This window comes from Acinonyx jubatus, chromosome D4 (assembly GCF_027475565.1).
Source record: "Acinonyx jubatus isolate Ajub_Pintada_27869175 chromosome D4, VMU_Ajub_asm_v1.0, whole genome shotgun sequence".
NCBI lineage: Eukaryota > Metazoa > Chordata > Mammalia > Carnivora > Felidae > Acinonyx > Acinonyx jubatus.
Genome location: NC_069391.1, coordinates 84946872 through 84966495, shown reverse-complemented (window position 1 = coordinate 84966495; position 19624 = coordinate 84946872). Strand labels below are relative to the sequence as shown.

The following is a 19624-nucleotide window of genomic DNA, read 5'->3' as shown; positions in this document are numbered from 1 at the left end:
GTGATCACAAAGGGCCCTTAAAAGTGGAAGGCAGGCGGGGGTGCCTGGGTGGTTCAGTCGGTTAAGTGTCCGACTTGTGATTTCGGCTCAGGTCATGATCTCACCGTTCGTGAGTTCGAGCCCTGTCGGTCTCCATGCTGACAGCACAGAGCCTGCTTGGGATTCTCTCTCCTCCTCTCTCTGCCCCTCCCCTACCCCCCCCCCCCAAAGAAATAAACTGTGGCTGGCTCTCAGAATGGAACGGGGGCATACCACATGCCACGGGTTGTAAGCAGCCTCAGGAAGCCGGAAAAGGGGGAAAAAAACCCTAAAACACGTCTCCCTTAGAATCTGCAGAAATAAATACAATGCAGCCAACAGCTTGATTTCAGCTCAGGGAGACCCATTTTGGCATTCTGACCTCCCGCGTTAGAAAATAATAAACCTGTGTTGTTTTAGCCACTGAGTTTGTGGCATTTTGTGACAGCAGCCATAGGAAATTACTACCGTAGAAAAGCTATATTCTGAGTAAAATCAGTCATGACTTAGGGGTTCTAGGCTCTTCCTTCAGTATATCATTTATTCTTACTTCCTCCTCTCCTCAACATATGTACGTCATTTCTCCGTTGATGACTCCACCCTGGAAATCGTCCTCACCAGAAACTAGTCTCCATTGGCTTTCACCAGTGGAGAACGTGACGTTGTCAGACTATCTCCTCACACCTTCACCTACTGTCCAAATTGGGACAAGCTTCCCATTAGGGAGACTCCCCCCACCCCATCTGAACTACTAACACGTGTCACCTTTGCCCACATCTCTTTCCTTGCAACCTTCCCTGTAATATTTTCTCATGTCCCAGACATATTCCCTTTTCCCCCACTAATTCCCACAATTAAACACCAACCTTGGTCCATCTCTGTCTCTCCGTGCAAGCCTCCAGAGAAAAAAGAGGAAAATTAGTCCTTTGACGGACTTCCATCCTTAAAAGTCGACCTCAGTTTCTTTCCTTGGGACCTGTTGATGCCCATGTGCCTGAGCCGTGCTAGCTCTTTCTGGTTCCATATCCTTCCTGTGACCAACGTCTTCACACCTTCCTTAAAGATAAAACCTTCCATTCCCTTCACTGTTTGTAAACTGGGGACCTTAAGAGGTTTACGGGCTCTTCTTCCAGCCAGAGCTCAGCCCATCGTCCATTTCGGTAACTAGCGTTTTACTGGAACACAGTCTCACCCTTTCACGTACCTATTGTCTGTGGCTGTGTTTGCCCTAGAGTGGCAGAGTTGAGTAGTTGCGACAGAGCCACAAAGCCTGAGGTACTTCCTGTCTGACCTTCCACTGAGAAAAAACGTTTGCCAACCGTTGTTCTAGATCCTATATTTTCATAATCCGATGCCACCAGAAAATCAGTTAGGCTCTTTTGAGCGTAGTAGCTTAGTTAACAGGGCGGTTTTAGACATGGACGGCTGATATCTCAATGAGTGAATAGAACATGTTTGTGTGTGATTGTGTCTGTCTACCTGTAAGTCTGGACATACCGACGGATTTTCTAGGAAGACGAGGTTTCTAGAGGGGATGCTTACCTGCCTGCCCAAGAGGATGTGGTTATGATGACTCCCTAATCCTCTCTCCCCAGGATGGGGGGAAACTCTTCCAGCAGGGAACGTGTTCCCACGGGTGAAGTCCTCATCTCAAAGCTTTCCTTCTGTCCCTGACTCCTGTCCCCAGTCTCTGCTTTGTGGCCCCGCCTGGGCTCCTGCCTGTTGGCCGTCTGCACCCTGACCTCCACCGCCTTGCTTCAGTTTCCAAGTGTTAGCACACACGCCTTACCCCCCTCCCTCTGGAAAGTCGCCAGCTGCCGGATCTAACGGGTAGTGGGCTCTTCGGGGCCCGTGTGGGCTGCGTCTCCCGAGCTGTGGCCGGTTCCGGTCATGGTGCCCGTGCCCCAGGACAGGCGGCAGACCCGCTGGTCCCGTGATGAACCACTCTTCAGCCGATGGGCCGCAAGTCAGGGTCGCACCCGGGCCCTCCCTCAAGGGTCCTGCCTGTGTGTCGCCCACTTATGCTTCCCAGCCATTACCAGCCTCCTCATGAAGTTGTGGTCTCGCCCTCCCACCACAGTGGTCAGTCGGCTCTTGTCCAGGAGGGCGTGCGTCATTAGGACCCTTGTCAGGACCCGGAGGAGGTGGTTTCTGGGATAGGAGGCTTTTCTTCCTGAAACACCAGATATCCGTCCTGTTGTTCTATTCGGTTTCTCCTTCCCTATTTGTCACTCTGCTGGCAGGATTTTTTTCCTGTGTACATCAAAGGCCAGATGCTTTCTAACCCCAGAGCTCATTTTAAACCCCTTAATTTATTTTCCTTCCTCCATGTATGGATCGTGCACACTCTCTTTTTTTCTCTCTCTCTCTCCCCCTTTTTCTCCCCCTCCTCCCCCTTTACCCTCTCCCGCTATGTCTCAGATTCCTAAAGTGAGGGTCAGAACATGTGGTCTCCTATCCCCCACCACCACGTTTCCTACAAACGTTCTACAAAATCAGTTCCTTGTTTTTAAATAAAATTTTTTTAACGTTTATTTATTTTTGAGACAGAGAGAGACAGAGCATGAACGGGGGAGGGTCAGAGAGAGAGGGAGACACAGAATCTGAAACAGGCTCCAGGCTCTGAGCTGCCAGCACAGAGCCCGACGCGAGGCTCGAACTCACGGACCGCGAGATCATGACCTGAGCCGAAGTCGGCCGCCTAACCGACTGAGCCACCCAGGCGCCCCAGTTCCTTGTTTTTAATAGCAGTAAGATTCAACCTAAGCTCTCTACCGTGCCAAATTCGTCGGTCTTCTCTGAGGCTGCACTGAAGAAGCAAATTCATTCGTTTGGTATGTAGTCCACCTTTGATATCTATCAGGTGCCGAGGTAGATCCTGGGACCCATTTACACAGAGGACAAACAACAAGGCCCCTGCCCTCACGGCCCCGGCACTCGGGTTGGGAAGTCAGATGTTAGAAGAGGAAGAAATGTAAGTGTTGGGTGTTGTAGATGCTTGGGAGGAAGCGATTCAACCCGACAGGGAAGGAGACGCTCAGATAGACCTGTCAGGAAAAGCCTCTCTGAGGAAACCATCTTGAGGAAGTGATATGGAGGTCATGATATTTGAAAGAAAGCCTATCATACACGGAGCCGTGAAAGTACTTTATAAGCTCTGAGATGTCACCTTGCCAGGCAGTGGCCCCTCCAGTGCCCTGCGCAGCAAGGGAACTTGGCAAGCTCCGTCATTTTCCCAATTGCTGGAGCTAAACCTTGACGGTAACCTCCGTGCTTTTCTGGCGAACCTCCATTTTGTTCATCCAGATCCTTCCGAGTCTTCCTTCTCTTTTGTTTCTGGTTTGTGCCGGTCTAGTCTCGGCGCCTGTCATCTGTCCCCCATCTGTGACGCTGTCTTCCTTATGCCGACTCCCAGTCTTCTCTGCCATCATCGTTCATGTTCTGCCGTCCAGCCGCCCTGACCCTGCGGCCCACCCCCAACCCCCCACCGCTGACTTCCCTTTCTGAGATGCCCATGCTTCTAAAACCATCTCAGCTGTCCTAGGCTGCTTCCTTTCGTTGACTAAACCACCTGCCCTTCCTGATATAAACAACTTCTGACCCTCACCTCCAGAAAGAGGGGATAGACTGGAACTGGCTGGCACAGTGCTTAGCACGCAGGAAGCTTCCAGTAAATGTTCGTTGACTAACGCGTGAATGCCCCGATTCCGGAAATCGCTGCCTGTCTCGTGGTTTTTTCCTTAATCGCATGTGAATTCTTTCCTCACATGGGAAATGCATGTTAAAAAGCTTCCCCTTCTTCTGTATTGGGTACCAAAATCCTACCTCTCCTCACAAGATTTTTATTTTGAACCCACTCTCTCCGTTTGCCATCACGTGCGACTTTGTTACTGATCCCAGAGACACGAGAGGCGCCAACGGTGTCCCTGAGATTACTTGTACCGTGTTCAGCACCCTGCAGGGGCACAAGCCCAGAGTATTTAGTTGGCACGTGTTTATTTACGAAGGACCACAGCAGTCGTGGAAATACTGGTTGCCGTGGTGATTTTTAGCATCCTGAATAACCGGATGCATTTACTCGGGTTAAGCAGAAACTTTCAGAGGGAAACCTTTACATGAAGGAAGTTGCTGTGCTTCCAGCTAAACAGCAACTTAAAAGCAGTTTCCTTGGAAGAAAAATTCCAGATGCGGCCAGAGTTTGGTGTCAGCCACTTTGTGTGAGACTATTAATTACTAATGGCAATAATAATTTAGTGTCAGGCAGCCTTTTGAGATTTTTTTGAAAACAAATGGAATATTCACATTTCATTCGTTTACTTATTTATTTTTAAATATAGTTTATTGTCAAGTTAGCTAACATACAGATATCGCTGTGCGCTCTGGGCTTCGGGAGTAGATTCCCATGATTCATCGCGTACATACAACACCCAGGGCTCACCCTACCAAGTGCCCTCCTCAGTGCCCATCACTCATTTTCCCCTCTTCTCCTGCCCTCAGTTTATCCTCTGTATTTAAGAGTTCCTTGGGGTGCCTGGATGGCTCAGTCGGTTGGGTGTCCGACTTAAGCCCGGGTCACGATCTCGTGGTTTGTGGGTTCGAGCCCCACATCAGGCTCTGGACTGACAGCTTCGGAGCCTGGAGCCTGCTTCACATCCTGTGTCTCCCTCTCTCTCTCTGTCCCTCCCCCACTTGTGCTCTGTCTCTCTCTCAAAAATAAATAAACATAAAAAAAAATTTTAAGAGTTTCTTACGGTTTGCCGCCTTCTCTGTTTGAAACTGTTTTCCCCCCTTCCGTTCCCCCATGGTCTTCTGTTAAGTTTCTCAAGTTCCACATATGAGTGGAAACATATGATATCTGTCTTTTTCTGCCTGGTTTATTTCACTTAGCATAATACCCTCCAGTTCCATCCATGTTGCTACAAATGGCCAGATTTCATTCTTTCTCGTTGCCAGGTAGTATTCCATTGTGTATATAAACCACATCTTCTTTATCCACTTATCAGTTGATGGACATTTGGGCTCTTTCCACAATTTGGCTATTGTTGCATGTGCCCCGAGGAATATTCACATTTTAGAGGTTATAGAGGTATGTTTAAGATTCCTCTCTGCAACATATTTCCAGAATTGGATCTTAAGTGTCAGTAAGCATTCATTTAAAAGATGTATAAACCTTACTGTGTTGCATCAGTTAGAAATAACTTATAAAGGATCCTTCAGCTTTGGGCATTCTGTTTTTAGTTCTAAAATATTTAAATAACACCAAAAATAGATGAAGAGGCCCATTGATTTTGTTTTTGTTGCTTAGATTCTTTAATTCAAGACATTTTACATAATCTAAACTGTGATTTTTATTTAGACTACCACGTGATCAGGAACAACTCCTAAACCACAGTTCGGTGTTGATCATTCTATATCTGTTGCCCAACGGGATGTAGCCATAAAGTAATGGGATGCTTTTCCCAAAGACAGATTCTTGGAGTTATGGATCCAGGAGGCCCTTGTCCCCTTCAAAGCAGTCACCTAGGAAGACTACACGTTTGTGCCAATAATGCTGCCATAGCTCCACATGCTGTGGAATGCCTCTTTTTAAACTATCTCTGAACTGCTAAGGAATAACAGTAACACGACATATTATTTTGAATATCCTGAATTGTGACAGAGGTGAATTTGCTTTTTAGTGAGTAATCAGAAATCATCCCAGGACCTCTGGCAATCACTACAATTTGGAGCGTTATCTGCAGTCACAATTGGATGTAAAATCACAAGATGGGCTTTCTTGAACGATGCATAAACTAACTCTTGAACTCGATCGTGAAGGGAATTCCAGAGCCTTGGACCTCGGAATAAGTGTAAACGCTCCCACGATAGCTACTATGAAGAATAATACACGTGTAGGTTAAGGGGGAAAAATATGTGTGTATGTTTGCAAAATAAGGTCAGTTTTATTACTTTAGTTAAGCTTTCGAACCAGGACAGAAAATAAAATCTAAGCCGAAGGTTATTAATGGTGCCATTTTGTTTTAAGGTCTTTCTTGTTGCATTGGTAACAGACACATCCTTTCTTTCTAAAGATGGGACCCTGCTATCAAACATCAAGTTACAAGAGAAGTCTCTGAGATTTTTTTAAAAAATGAACACTTTACACTTTGGGGTTCCCACTATGCTTTTTATTTCTGTTAATGAAAGCTTTAAAGAAAGAGTTCAGCCAAGCAGCTGGACCAAGTTTCTGTCACGTTGCCTCCCCGGGGAACTTTTGGACTGCCCATGGGGGTGGAGCTGATCTGCCCTCCGTCACCAAATTTCCAAATTTATCCCACCACATCCGTCGTCTGCAGGCCAGCCAGGCCCCTATTTCTTCACTGCTCAGTTGAAATAATAATGAAAAGTAAAACGAAGCACAGAAGGCAGAGAGAAATTGTCATCCTTTGCAAAGAGGCCAAGGCAGACAGCTAAATTGTGACACAGTTGAAAACTGTTCAGAGTCGACAAGTTTGATTGGAAAATTAGGTGACCCGTGTAGTTAGAGATCAAAATGGTCACTGGTTTACGGTTTTAAAAAGTCCTACCGTGGCGTTTTTGCCTCGGAGTGATAGAAGGTTATTTTATTCTACCTGTTAATAACTGTTGCCCACATGACTATTGTTTTGCAGTTTGGTGATTTAAATGCTGTATCTCCTGGAAATCTGGATAAAGGTAAGAAGTGAAAATAATGTCAAGGACTTTTTCTGACTGGGAAATTTTCAGAGAATACTGTGGTGTGTGTGGAAACGACACACAACCCTAGATGAGTATGACGGCCATGTGTTTTGGAATCTGCGGTCTTTCTCCATTTCTATACCTTCTTTATGTCGGGGCTATTAAGTGCCAGAATTGAATGTAAATGCAGTCACAAACTCGTCTTGACTTTGGCCTGCCGTTCAGCACAGGTAGCGAGAAATTATTTCTGACCGTTGCCAGAGTCCTGGAGAAAAGTGATAAAATTTTATTCCAGGCCCACTCAGCAGGAGAAAAGATTTCTCAGCCCGCCCCTTCTCACCAGTTCATTCTTTTCACTGGAAAAAACAAGTCAGAGACAGCAGTGATGTTCACGGTAAAAAGCGAGATCAGTAGTGGGGCAGAGGAGAGGGTTCAGATGCGTAGTCTTTAGATTTTAAAACCACCTTTGCTACTCAACAGAGACAACATTGCAACTCAGCTATGTATTCCTGAAGAAACTTGGGACCTTCCGGACCGCACAGAAAAAAGGAATAGGGCTCAGGGAAAATGAGGTCGGGATAGATAGAGCCCATGCAAGCAAAAGCCATCCTAATAAAAATACCAGCTCAGGGGCGCCTGGGGGGCTCAGTTGGTTAAGCGGCTGACTCTCGATCTCGGCTCAGGTCGTGATCTCACGGTGGGTGGGTTCGAGCCCCGCATCCGGCTCTGTGCTGATGGCGCGGAGCCTGCTTGGGATTCTGCCTCTCCTTCTCCCTACCCCTCCCCTGCTTGTGCACGCGCTTGCCCTCTCTCAAAAATATACTAGCTCAGTTAAAAAAAAAACAAAACTGTAAAATGTTTACTAGATAAGCACAGTAGAAAATACAGTCCTTTCTTCAATAAAACAAAAACGAAAAGTGAAGGTATCCTGAGGTTTCCAGGAACTGAGTTCTGGAGTCAAGGACAAAATGCACAGGCAGGGGGATACTGAGCAATAGCCCTTCCAGGACAGAGCCAGAGCTGGTGGGGAAACTGAGGCGAGAGGCGGGGCTCGGGGAATCCATACGCGAAGGACAGCACTCTTCTCTGGAGCGTTCTGCACCAGGGTCTTTGTGGGTCTGGGCCGCCTCCACCCAGGCGGGAGTTGAAACCCGTGTCCCACCTGAGGGAACCCTGAGGATGCCCCGAGCCAGGTCTGGTGACCCACGCGCGAGCGTTTTTGTCGCCGGTGCAGAAGCGTGGACGGTGTTCCTCCTTGGCCACTAAATGGCCGCCAGCCTTCTCTGTCAAGTGCTGAGCTGAGACGAAGTCCTCGCTGAACTTCAGTAGTCCCTAACGTTAGTTTCTGTGCACCAAACTCCTGTAACCTTGAGGGTGTTTCTAGGACATGCCTTTGAGTATGTACAAGAGTAGAGAATGGCTACGGAATTGCCTCCACTTGCCCTCACAATTGGAGACAGGGCTTGCTTTTCGTGGACCGCCTTGTAGCGTTTCCCTGGGAACCCCGTCGCCCACACGTGGGCCTAGAGAGAAGTGGCCTCGGAGACTTAGGGGGGTTCAGGCCATTATCGCATCGTCGGTTCCATGCACCACGTGGCCGATGAAAGGGCTACTCCACCCTCTTTTCTCCCCTACCAGCTCGAAGTGACTTCTTCCCTTTCAACGCTGCCTCTTTTATTATCTCGATACTACTTCTCAGGCAGAGAAAAGTTGGTGGAGAGGGAGTCGGGAAGCAGTGTGATTTATCCTCTCCTCGGGGTGGCCCCGGTGGTCCCATCCACCCCCGGACCCCGTGCTTCCTGGGATCTGGCCACACTGGCATGAGTCGGGGCCTGGGTTTTGAATGTGAAATCTCCAAGCGTTTTTGTGGCCTTTTTCCACAATTTTTTTTTTCCGTGATAATAAAAGTAATTCTAGCTCTATATAAAACTTTCAAATAACACGGAGACGTAGGAACTATAAAAAGCGAATCTTCGTGGTCACAACCCTGAAAGACCAGTAAGAACTGAGTGTGCGTATCCTTTGAGATATTTTGTTTGTTTGTTTATATATAAGCAAATACAAAACCAAAACGCAAATGTGTCGTACAAATGTGATCAATGATACCCTCTTCGGGAAGCAACTGCCTACCAAACGCATCCCTTTCCCTGCAGCCCACTAGCCCTTTGAAGGTGCTTGCTCTGACAAATTCTGTTATTATCGAATCCGTTTCCCAGAGGCACAAAGAGAGTGGGATAAAGTAGACGAACCAAGACAACCCAGGTCTCATCTAAGAGCACTTCTGTGTTCACCTCTTAGCGATGCGTTACGTTCTGTCTAGTCAGTAAATCTCATCTCCGTCTTTTATATATATATATATATATATATATATATATATATATATATATATATATTCATTTTAATTTTTTGGAGAGAGAGAAAGAGCGCATGTGCACGAGCCAGGGAAGGGCAGAGGGAGAGAGAGAGAGAGAATAGAGAATCCCAAGTGGGCTCCATGCCTGACAAGGGGCTCGATCTCACAACTGTGATCATGACCTTGGCCAAAATCAAGAGTTGGACATTGAACCGACTGAGCCCCCCGGGCGCCCCAGTCATTATATTCTTTTGCAAATCAGCAGAGGTCTCACCTACATTCACATGCACCCAGATGAAATTTACCCCTAGTGTAGATTTCAGAGGAGACTGAGAGTGTTGTGCCTTCCGACCTTTCTTCAGTTAAGCATTTCTCAGCTGGATAGATTCCCCCAAAGCCAGCACAGTGTACCGAAGTGACTACTTTAGGGTCGCTCAGATGAGGCCAACTACTTAGCACAAAGACTTCAGGAAATCCTGGAGGTCTTCCTGAAAGAACTCTAAAGTTCTTTCAGAGTACTTAAGTTGGTACTTAAAGGTACTAACCACAAACCAGCCAAAAGTAAGTTACTTCTGCTGTGTGTGAAAGAACAGTGGATGCCCTAAGAGAGTGTGGATACAAATGAAATCCGCTGGCCGCAAACCCACGGGCCCCGTCCCCCGAGAATCGCCCACCAGTTGCTCTCTTCACATGCCGTGGAGGAATTTCCAAAGCCCGTGTTGATTGCTGTTTCCGGGTTTGTCTTCCGGTAACGGTCTTGGTGTTGTTTGTGCAGATGAAGGCAGCGAAGTGGAAAGTGAAATGGACGAAGAACTGGACGACTCTTCGGAGCCCCAAGCCAAAAGGGAGAAAACCGAGCTGAACCAGGCGTTTCAAGTGGGTTGTATGCAGCCCGTTCTCGAGAGCGGCGTGCAGCCCAGTCTCCTGAATCCAATTCACAGCGAGCACATCGTCACAAGTAGTCAGACTATCAGACAGTGCAGCGCCACAGGAAACACCTACACTGCGGTCTAAAGAATATTAAAGCGTATTTTTCCAGCTAACGTTACCCCTGTTGATATATTGGGCTTAAGGTGAAATTTTAATAAGCCTGAAGGTCGACTGTTGTCAAATTCTATCTGTGCTGAACATTACCTTTTTGGAGTTGTGAAATGGAATGGATGTATGTATTTTGCCAGGTGTTTTTTTTTTGTTGTTGTTGTTGTTGTTGTTGTTTTAACGTAAAAAAAAATCATTTGCCTCTTAATAATAAGTTGTTCTTTTTTTTCCTTTAGTTTCAGGTGTCAAGAAGGATTTTTACCACACTTAATGCCAATGTGTTCGTTTTCTTATAATTAAAAAGTGATTTACATTTTTTTGTAGCTTAAAATATTTGATTGTTGATTGTTAGTCTTGGTGTATGATTTCACGTGTGAGTTTTTAATTAGATGCACTTCTGTGAAATATCAAAAGAAATGAATTCCTTTGATTTACACTGGAGGCATGCCCATTTGGCAGCAGATGCATTGAATTTGCTTTTGAAAGGTGCTTTTCATTGGACGGAACCACAAGACACGATTTCGGTAACTCTTTGGTACGGAGAGAGAATACAGAGCATTTTTATCATGGCGCTAGAGGGTTGGGAAGGTCATCTGTTTTTCTCCGGAGGAAAAATCCTGGAGCTAGTGCATTTATCTGTTCAGAGTAAATGACAGACCTGCAAGAGATTATGCTAATATGTACATAATTTGTGTACATAATTATTAAACCCTATTAACGCAAGCTTCCGTTAAACATTGCATTTTAACCGTTATTTGCATACCGATTCCTCTGTTTAAAGACTACTGATTCTGTATTTGGGACCACTGCACAGACGCATTCTGCTGTTGAGCGGGGCTGTTATAGTTAGATACTGAAGCTGAAAAAAAAAAATGACTTGACTTTTTTTGTGTTTCGTTTTGTTTCGTTTTGTTTTTAAGTGTACATGCTACTTATGCTGAACTGGACATACAGGAAACCATTCCATTTGGATGACTTTCTTTTATTCCAGGTCTTTTTCCTAATAGTAGTTCCCTCTGCTGCTATTATAAAAGAAAATTTATAGAACGCAAGGAATGTAGCAACCTGCATATCGTTATTTCCTTCAAATCTATTTCCTGGTTTCTAAAGGGTGTGGATTTTAAATTGTAAACACAACCTGAGGGCAGTATAGCTGGCTCACCACACTGTTGCTTTATCCCCATTTCTGTAGGATTTGGATAGGTGGCTGGATGGACCAGTGCCATTGAAGAATGTACATCAGGGATCATCGTACCTCGGCTATTACATGGTGCCTTAAAACAGAACTGAAGTTAAGGTTTTAGTAAGGCTTATTTTGTTCATGTGAATTCCTCCGCAATCCATTTGACAAGGTGTGCCTGTCCCTTTCCGATTCCCGAAGTGAGGACAGGTTACGCGCTCTTCAAAGGAAATGTAGGGCGAGCAAAGCAAAGCAAAAAGACGAAAACTCAATTCCCCTCTTGGAGTGACCGCGGACGTACTTTTTGTTCGTAGAGCTGACTATGACTCGATTACCCATCAGATTGCTTAAGGGCGTGGAACAGCGGACTGGTTTTTAATTACCAAGTTGTCGCGTACCATCACATGTGTTTCAGACCGTTTGTATCTAGTTCTCATGTAAGAAAGTTGACGAAATAAGCAGGGACTTATCGAAGTGCATCTTGTCAGTCTAAATGTTTGTGTCTGCCTCTTGGTGTCTGTGTGTCCACGGCATACACACGTGCCCGCGGGCGGGAGTCAGCTGCAAAGTCAGGTGAGGTCCTAGACGGGACCCACCCCCCATCCAACCTTATGTTAATTTACGTGAAAGCCAAGGTTCTTTTAAACACTCGAGTTATTAACAACCGCCACACACACAAAAAACAAAAACAGGCACAGCCATTCATTTTAATCGTTTTTAGAAAGCTGATCAGCAAAAATACATAAACACATAAAGCCCCCTCCCCCCCCCAAAAAAAAGAAAGGGAAAGCACACATGATTTACAGATTGTTAATGAGGCCTGTCTCAAACTCAAGATGTTTGTCTTTCCGGTTTTCCTGGGGTGGGCGAGAGGGCTTGGAAAGAGGGGGATGAGCCAGTCTCTAAAGTGAAAAATACCAAATGGCGTATCGGGTACCACGCGGTGTGTTTTCCCTCCGGTGGCCCGATTGCCTCACACTATTCACGTAACAAAGATCAACAGAGTTTCTGAAGTCAGCTTGAAACGTTTCAGATGTAATTTTGTATGACTCAACTCACGCATCTCTTTGGAAAGTCTTCACGAGCATTCGACCATCACCTCACCCAAGTATCACTTGAGTGGCCCTCCCCCTCATTCTTCTCCCCAAAAGAGGTGATGGGTTGGTACCATCACACGCACAAAAAAGGCAAACACACAGAACACCTTCACCACGAAAACCCCGCACGTCTAGCTCCTCGTGCATTGGGGAACGTTTACAGGTGGAATTAGTTCGAACCACAAGACGAAAAAGAACCCCCCCTCATTTCAACTCTCCTTTCTGAGATGCTTCTTCGCTTTCCTCTCCCCCGCCCACCAGCCCCAGAACTGTGTTCCATCTGTATCGGACCAAACGTTTTTGCTGCTTTCGTCTTGTTTCTTGGACGATTTTAAATGTACCTATTATCACTGTTTAACGTTGGGTATGTTTGTATCATTAGAGGGATCTGATCATAATGGGCAAAGTTCGATGGATGAAAGGTAGGGATTGGGGAGCCTCCAGGATTCAACATTTCTTCTAGGTGTTCGTGGTTTGCATGAACCATTCTCACTTTTCAGCCTGACTCGCTAAACACGTTCTGGGCTCCTTTGTGAACACGGGAGCATTCATCTGTGACAAGGGCAGATAGTTTTGACCAACAGACAAAAGCACGTCTTCATTCTTTGCTACTTCTGGCGATCTGTCGTCCACAGTAAGATAGGACACAGCCCTAGTCAGACACAGACATCTCAGCCAATCTTGACTTGGCCTTGTGAGGTATATTAGAAAACTCAGACCTCACCCTTTGTACGTCTGAGGAGAGTCGAACGATCCCAAGTATTGCTTTGATTTGACATTTCATTTTCTTTTCTCTCATTCATTGAAACTGTGACTTTTCTACGTAACCGTGACACTAAGACTCTCAGAGTAGATGTATTGACAAGTGACAAGTCTACACTTTAAGGACTTCTTGACATTTCTTGACGTTGTAATCAAACCACTAGTCATGGAAACTATCTACACAGACCAAGTGCTACACTTGCAGCGACGAAAACGTAAGGAAGGCATGTTGGCTGTTTTTAAGTTTTAGAAAAGATACTTCCGTATAAGAGGATTGCGTCTCGTGGGTATGGTTTGACCTTCACATACATACTTTGAGAACCATACCTGGAAGATTTACGTTTCATGAAGCCAGTGAACAATGGGGTGAAATGGGGGGACCACCTCCTCGGAACACAGGGCCCAACTTTAAAATTTTTCTTTGGATATCAAATGGCTGGTCACTTTTTCAGGATTCTCATCCAGACCATGTTTGGACTGACTACTTTAAGTCTTACTGCCTTTTCAGAAATCTGCTTTCCTTTTTGTGCTTTTTCTTGTACTGTATAGGACGGTTCACGCACCTCTCTTTAGATGGTGTACTTTAAAAAAACAAAAGCAAATTTGAGAAAATGGTTTTAACACTGCATACCTAAAATTAGTCGCGTGCAACGTTGACTGCCTTTGATTTGTAGTGGGTGAGTAAAAATGAACACGTTTCTCGTGGAATAACGCTGTCAGAGTCATCCGGGAATGACTACGGTTTCATTACTGTAATCATGAACCTTTTTACATGAATGCACTCTCTCGAAGTGCTAAACGTGATGCATTTTCAAATTGGAAAAAATTCTTCAGATGATATATTTGAGATGTCTAAAACGATGCTGTGCTTGAGACATTAGTGTAAAAGGGGGAAAAAATGAGTGTCACGGTGATGTTGGCCCTCCCTGGGTGGACACAAGTAGAAAGTAAACAACTTTGGCAAATCGCCTTCCTGTACGATTTGAGGCAGTAGTTATATACAGCAAATTGACCTTCTTTATAACCTTCTCTCCCCCAAATTCTTGGTGAGAAAACCACTCGCAAAAAAATCGAAATCCGAACTGACGATCTCTATGAATCACAGCAGAACATGGGGGAGAGGGGTTGACATGCAGTGCTATGAAAATTGGGCTTGTCACTCGATCAGATCAACCTCCATGTATATGGTTAGAACAAATCAACGAATGGAATCCTAGCATTTCTGCAAGTTTGGTGATTTAAAAAAAAAAACTGGAATAGAAGCATTAATTCAGTGCTTAGTTCTAGTATTAGAAAACCCCTTTGATGTAATGCCTTGTATTAACCCTTTGAGCATTGTAAGATATACAATGGGGGACAAAAGCCTTTCAGATCATTTATTTAGAGTTAGACCGGTAAAATAGACTCTATATCCAAATGTCTAATTATGCTGTTTTTTTAAAGGGGGGGGAGGGGGAGGAAGAGAAAGTGTTTCCATGCTGAACACTTGCATTTTATATACAACTCTTAATTTTCTTCTTCAAGAGGGCTTGATATATTTATTCCCAAATATTCACTGCCATCTAAGTAAGTGTACTGTTTACAGAAAAAAATCAACTTTTCTAGCATCACATCATGACTCTAGAAAAGGAGAACAAATACATGGGCCTGTAGACCTATGTCCTAACTGATCTCTGCACATCGAAAAGTACCTAGATTGCCTTTAAAAGGTATGATAAAGAAAGGGTTACGTTTCTTTTCTTTTTTGTTTTTTTCTTTCCCCAAACAAAACAAAAAGATCGCGTTAATTTCGCTTTAGGAAGTACAATTGTTAAGCGAAGCCTTAGGAAGAAATGAGTTCGAGTGGGTGAAGCAAAGCTGAACTCTTCGGGGGCAGGTAAGCTGTTTGGAGTTAGAGCTCTCATAAAACAGCGTTTGGGACTTTCACACAGGGCCTATCTTTATCTGTGCTCCAAAACCTTTAACACTTTGTCAAAAACAGTGGACATAGATAGAATGGAGAGCAAAGCACTTGATTTTCAGCTCCTCTGTCGGGAGGGGCCGTGGCGACTGCTTCCGAGATCTGTAAATGCCAGTCTGCCTCGAGAGTTGCCGACTTCGTTCACGGGCCGCTCTGCGTGCACTCGGTCCCCCCTTGTCCCCTGCGCGACGGAGCCTGAGAGCGGTGTCGTCTGCAGATGTGCGCGGCGGCCCCGGCCGGGCGCACGGCAGAGTGTGACCTGTTCCGATGTCTGGGGAAGGGACATCCGTAGCTTAGTGCAAGTCTGCCGTGAACATTGCTTTTTTTAGACGGCGTAGGAAGTCAAACCATGCAAATTACTCATGTGTTAACATGCAATACTCAAAGGGTTTTAATTTAACTCTCTTCTTTTGGATTCTTCATGATGATTTACTGTAAATGCTTCTCAGTTTGCATGCTCTGATCATTGCTGCTAGTGATTTTATGTGCCAGTACACCTGAGTTTGGTTTACCAATTTTACTTAAATAGTAAAAGCCACTTACAAAGTGACTGCCTAGGATTTCTTTTTTTCCTTTGTTTGGAGTAATCGGTAATCCGTCTTATTTTCAGAACTGTGTTTTGTCTCTTACTTGGTTCTGGTGTTTGATTCTTTTCACCCCCTCCCTTCTTTCCTTTGTTTTTTAAATAAATTACGATGTTGGGATTGGAAGCCCTGAGTAATGAAATCTTTGGTAAGAATTGTTGCGTAGGCTCAATAATGAGAACGACAAATCACTGTCAGAAGGATTTTGATTCCGGGGGAGGAAGGAAAAAAACAAAAACTCCCACTGACTGTTGATAACTGAGTAAATTTTTCCTTCAACGAATTAATAGTTTTGAACGAACGATTGCCTTGTTTTAACCTGCTAAACACAATTTTAAATGACCCAATAAAGGAGGTAATGAATTTTATTCGTTTGCAAAGTATCTTTTGTACCAAAGCAAATTTTTTTCTCTACTCATCTCCATCATCAATTGGGACCCTATGGTGGTGACCAACGCGTTGTGAGTGCCTTGAGAAAACTCGGAAATTTGTGCCTGGGGTGGTAAACTTTTAATTAGGTTAATTGTAGTGCTTACCAATCAGTAATTCTACTATCCCTCAGGGCTTTCGTACCTTCTAGGTAAAACTTCTTTCATTGTGTTTTTTTTTAAAATACTGTATTTTTTTTAAGTGCCATCATTTAAACTTCACTTAGTAAGTGGCGGATTACATTATTCAGTCCCACAAGCACAGAAACATAGTAACACTAGGAGATATTTGAACATTTATTTTACAATCGACTGAATATATTATGTAAATGAGGTAAGCAACTTTCGTAGCGATTGTATGTGTGAGATGATGTAATGTTCTTTTCCAGTTTTTGGACTCCAGTTGAATAAACTTTTTAATTATTTAAAAACATCCTTACCGAATAACATGTGATGGTTTTTTGTATAATGTATTTGATTTTGTAAATACGTATTTCCTGATGTGATTTTTGTGAGAAATGCTAAATCTTTTAGTATATCATGTCCTCTCAAAATTGGCAGGAGTTAAATAATAGTTTGTGGGCGATTTGTATTGTGTACTGTACAATAACTGGGGAACTTTTATAATTATAAAAATATATATTAACTTTTAGTGTGTTGTTTAAACAAATGACTGGAACATACTAAAGATATTAGTAGGATTTTTCTGAATATTTCAGACTTGAACTCAGGCTAGCTTTCTTGTGTTTTTCAAAACAAAATGGTGTCTTGTCTTTTAAAATCAATAAATTTGTTTCCTTGTTACAAATACATTTGAAATGCCTTGATTTCCACCCCGCCCGCAAATGATTGCCACGAAGCTTGCCTGCCTCATCTAGAAGGTAGCCTCTGTGTCATCGACTAGCTTAGAAACAAAATTAAGTTGTTTGCCGTTTTTGTGTCAAATGAAATTAGCAATATTTACACATGAACAGCGCAAAAAGAGAAAACAGAATTATAAGCCCAGCAGGGTACAAATCTTACCCTCAGAAAATTAGTGATTGAGTGCCATTTAGTTTCAGAAGCTGTCAGCATTTCCATTGTAAGTCCAGATTTTTGGATGTTCATAATGTGTTTGTTTTATGTCACTTCACATTGATATTTGGCACCCGAGTTCCTTGCTTAGATTGAAATAGCTTATCAAAATGCATCTTAACACGCTTAAAAAGATGCCCTACCCCCATTTTGTTCTCCTTTGGATTACACGGTTACATACAGAAAGATTTATTCTTTTTAGGGTACATTACTGTGAGTTTTGACAGAGACAGGCATGTAACTGCCACCACAATCAAGTTTAAAACATTTTTTTCTCCCCTTGCAAACATTTTTTTAACCAGAGCGTGTGTGTGGATAGGGCCCCCTCCTGGAATACGAAATGCCCAATTTGTTTTGATTTTTTTTTTTTAAAGATAGACATGCAAGGGGCGCCCGAGGGGCTCAGTCAGTTGAGCATCTGACTCTTGAATTCAGCTCTCAGGTCATGCATGATCCCAGGGTCATAGGATCGAGCTCCGCACGGAGCCTCAGCATGGAGCCTGCTTAAGATTCTCTCACCCTCTTTCTTTCCCTGCCTTTCTTTCTCTCTCTGTCTCTCTCTCTCTCTCTCTCTCTCTCTCAAAAAAAAAAAAAAAAGGAAAAGAGAAAAATGCAAGACACAAAACAGCCTTTGGGAAATCAGCGTGATGTTTTCAAGTCATAGTACAAAGTTACTTCTAAACCAAAAATACTGACATCTTAGCCCACAGAAGCACGAAAATCATTCTGATATGGACATTTAATCCAGTAACACAGAAATGTACCAAATGGCATTACTTAATAAGCACATGAGAGAAAGGCAGACAGAATTGTAGCCCGTGTGAGAGACACTACTATGCTAGGAAGAAAATGGATCTGACCCCTTTGGGCCTTTTTGCGTTGCATAAACACTTGTGAAATATTGGGAACTTTTGTGCGAAAAGTAGAGTTCCCACTTGCTAGCCTTATTTTTGTACTTGGTTTCTCTCAAAACTCTGAGGTCTTTCAAATATATCCTGTAATTACTGCACGTCCTTTGGTTACAATATTCTTCCACCAGAGGTCTTTTAATAGTTCTTCCTTCTCTTTTGGAACTTGGACATTACGAGACTTGAACTCAGCCTGAGAAATATCACTGGTTTTCATTAGCGGATTCAATTCAACCCACCCAATATTTTCCTTCCATTATGGTCTAAAAGTAATGTGTGTAGAAATTTGCCATTCATCATTTGGCTGAAGCACAGATTATTTTCCACGGAACACCAAAATGAATAACATGGCTGCCATATTGCAGAGGATAATGTTTGAAATCAGGGGAAGGGAGGAGGAGGACACTCTGATTCTGGCCTGCTTCTTTCTGAAGCCACCTCCGGACCAGGAGGAGGAGTCTGCTTCCCCTTACAGGGACTGGATGTCCGAGCGCTTAGACTGATGGACCTTACGCATAGCTTAGACGTAGCTTCCCAATCCTGATGAGACCTGGTTTTCATTGCTTCCTGCTGGCCCTAAGATTAAAAAGTATCCCATGTGTGCCTGGGCAGATGGGAAGCTGTGTCCGAGTTGTCTGAACGAAAATATATTTGGAATTAAAGTAAATATGAGTTCACTGTTAGTGCAATTAAAAGGAAAAGGTTGTCAACCAGGATTCTTTTAAAGAGAACAGATCTCTTATACTGTGTACAAGAAAAAGGGCTCCCAGAGGTTGAAAGCAAAAAAGAGGGAAAGAAAAAAAATGGAAACTCTATGGAATAATTAGTAATAAATCTGAGAGAAGAGGTGAAACACATGTTCACTAAAAACTACAAAACATCTCTCAGGGGAACTCCAGACTTAAATAAATGAGAGATACACTGTGTTCAAGAAGCAGAAGACCCAATATTGCTGAGATGTTAATTCTCCCCAGTTTAATGTACAGAGTCAACACAATCTAATCAGAATCCCAGCAAGCTTCTCATAGAGCATGACAAGCTGATTTTATAATTCATATGGGAATGCAAAGGATGGAGTATAAGCTAAAACAGCTTTGAAAAAGAAGAACCAAGTTGGAGAACTACCCATAGCTGAACGCAAGGCTCTTATACACTATGCGCATCAAGATAGTGCGATATCGGACTTGAAGTCGATCAATACGCTCTATCACATAGATCAATGGAAAAGAATATTGAGTGTGGAAATGGAGCCACACATTTATGGACCACTGGGTTCTGACAAATGTACATAGGCAATTTGATGGAGAATCTTTCAAAAAGATACCATCGGTTTAAAAAAAAAAAAGTTTGATCACACCATATACAAAAATGAACTCAAAAGGACCATAAACCTGGGGCGCCTGGGTGGCTCAGTTGGTTGAGCGTCCGACTTTGGCTCAGGTCATGATCTCGCATTCCGAGAGTTCGAGCCCCGCGTCAGGCTCTGTGCTGACAGCTCGGAGCCTGGAGCCTGTTTCAGATTCTGT

The 19624-nt window shown here is 43.9% G+C and overlaps 1 protein-coding gene across 11 annotated transcripts in view; it reads left to right on the top strand.

Annotated features, from left to right (window-relative positions):
- The window catches only part of RFX3 (regulatory factor X3), a 287861-nt gene extending 271992 nt beyond the window's left edge, over positions 1-15869 (top strand). For all 11 annotated transcript variants that reach the window (XM_027041121.2, XM_027041122.2, XM_027041125.2 and 8 more), the window contains 2 exons: positions 6669-6711; positions 9843-15869. In XM_027041121.2, coding sequence (XP_026896922.1) covers positions 6669-6711; positions 9843-10081 — 282 coding nt within the window. In that variant the 3' untranslated portion in view covers positions 10082-15869. The remainder of the gene's footprint in view (positions 1-6668; positions 6712-9842) is intronic.
- The last annotated feature ends 3755 nt before the right edge of the window (positions 15870-19624 follow it).